At 35.8% G+C, this 2,500-nt stretch overlaps 1 protein-coding gene across 5 annotated transcripts in view; it reads right to left on the reverse strand.

Annotated features, from left to right (window-relative positions):
* Window positions 1-2,500, reverse strand: part of frmd4a (FERM domain containing 4A) — a 155,068-nt gene that overhangs the window by 97,551 nt on the left and 55,017 nt on the right. For 2 of the 5 annotated variants that reach the window (XM_083551759.1, XM_083551758.1), the window contains exon 1: window positions 2,180-2,500. This exon ends at the window's right edge or, in 1 of these variants, runs on beyond it. The exons of the other annotated variants lie outside the window; for them this stretch is intronic. In XM_083551759.1, coding sequence (XP_083407885.1) covers window positions 2,180-2,245 — 66 coding nt within the window. In that variant the 5' untranslated portion in view covers window positions 2,246-2,500. The remainder of the gene's footprint in view (window positions 1-2,179) is intronic. 5 annotated transcript variants of the gene reach the window in all.

Consider the following 2,500-nt stretch of genomic DNA (forward strand, 5'->3'; position numbering starts at 1 on the left):
TTGCTCAATATCATGCAGAATTTCATACATCCATTTTGTTCTAACTTGCTGTCCATGAAGAAATGGCAGACGTAACAAGTGGTCAGAATAACACCAGTTAACACCATTAGTTTTGAAACGTTTTGATACCACTGTGTAAATTGTATTGTATTAGTACATTACATTAATTAAATGCGTGGACTTAATCTGTGTGTTGGAGCTGTTGTTAAAGTTATAATGCAGTCACCTATCAGCGTAAAAATAGGTGCACTATTTAACTACTAATTAAATAATTACATTTCTATATTGTCACATTGAAACTAAAACTACTATAAGTTTAAAACTAAATCCAAAAACACAAATGGATGTACAGGATGCACAGGATGGTAACACACAATGTAAAAACAGGAGTCAACAAAAGGTAATCTAAATGCAAGAGCTGCTTCTGTGCTTCATTAGCCTCGAGATACAATTACAGAACCACAAGACATGTCTAACTTAAATTTAGGACAAGATTTTTCCTCTTCAGCTCACAGAGAGAGGGAGAGCGAGGGAAAGAGAGGGGGAAAAAGGGAAAAGTATGGAACCTATAATCAAGCTAAACATGGCCACCGCTTCTGCAGACAAATTGCAGAAATTTAGAGATGTTTCAGAGGGAAAAAAAACCAATTTCTAAAATATCATATAAAGCGTTAGGACGGAGGGTAGGGTGGAATGAAGCCTGAGGGGTTGAAGGGCATGAGGAATGAAGCCAAGCTCCTGCCTCTAAACCTCTTTCTAGCACAAGAGCCAAACATTTTCTACAAACTTCTTATCATATCTGCATAATAATGATTAAACTCATTATGGTAAGAATTTAAGCAAGAAAGGAGCTTCGCTTCAATGAGATTACAGTAATCCTGCAAGCACAATCCCCCCATGTTGATAATGCAGCTATCTACCTCAGCAGGAGCGGTTAGATAGTGTGAAAATTCAAGTTTGTATGTTGTTTTAACATTTTTCACCTGCTGCTTTTTACACACACACACACACACACACACACACACACACACACACACACACACACACACACACACACACACACACACACACACACACACACACACACACAAAATGTTTTTTTTTTTTTGTTCCAAATGTGTCATAGGCTACGCTCAAACTAAATTGTATTCACCAAGAACAGAGTAAAAAACACCAAAGTTTGATTTTACTTTAGCTAGCAACCCCTTTTTATCTTTACTTAGGTTAAAAACCTTGACCTGACCAATTCATAAGCATTAAAGCATGCATATTTGAAGTTATTTAAATTAAACATAAAATAAAATGTGAATAAATATGCATGATAACAGATGCACAAAGCACATATTCATTCATTAATTCTTTCATTTTAGAGCCCGCTGGGAAGTCTTTATCCCCCTAACCAGTGCTACACACTCCTGCAGAAAATGCATTAGGCTCATCAGTTTAGGTTTAAGGAAAAGACAACTGCGTGCTGTAGCGGGTAGGGCGAAATTCTGGGCAGGAAAAGTATAATTATATTTAAAATGTACATTAATTAATTAAAAGTATAAGTATAATCAATACTATTATAATAATTAGGCCAGAAGTTAAGAAATTTGCCAGATAAATTTAATGGCTAAAAAAAGAAAAAATAGTTTTAATGAAACACGTGAACATTGACCACTACACTCTGCATCTTTAACCCTTCATTTTAGAAATGATAAAACATCCAGACTTTAGACCGTTTTATATGTGAATTTAAATGAATTATAACATTATAATATTATTATATTACAATATTTTTTGTTCATTGTTCAACTGATCTTGAAGTGCTTACTATGTCATTACTACAGAATGTAAATAACAAACATTATACCATTATAACAATCATCATAAAAATCATCATCTGAAGCAGTGAGTGTGAGTGTCAAGGCTAAATAAGGCATGTGATTGGTTTTGCAGATGATACAGTATGTAGCTATATAGGTATAACATTTCAATACCTAGAACATAGCTTTGTGACCAAAATAATTATCCAAAATAATAAATATTAAGCACATAGACTAAAATAAATCCTATCTCCAATACACCTCACTTAATTATTGCCATCATCATCATCATCATCGTCATCATCAGTCTCAGCAGCAGCACGAGTGACTTCAGCTGACAAGAAAATTACAGTTAAGTTAGAAAAACTTACAAACACATCCATCATCATGTGCTCCAGTGTAGCCTCCAAATCGTCCAGACGAGCCGCCAAAGTCATGATGTCACACACAGTCTGATCCTGAACCTTCTACCACGCCACTGTGCACTAAATTTAGCTCTCTGCAAGACTAATTACAGCCTTTTCATCAACCTCAGCCTTCTGAAGCTTACGAAGTTCTGGCAGAATGTTCCCATACTGCAGTCAAGACACAGACTGTGCTCCGTCTCAGTGTGCATCAGACAATGACATGCCAACTTTGTCCTGTTCTCAGTCTCAGTGACGTCTCCTGTCTGTAAATATCTCAGTGTGAGC

Source organism: Silurus aristotelis (assembly GCF_946808225.1).
Source record: "Silurus aristotelis genome assembly, chromosome: 10".
Classification (NCBI taxonomy): domain Eukaryota; kingdom Metazoa; phylum Chordata; class Actinopteri; order Siluriformes; family Siluridae; genus Silurus; species Silurus aristotelis.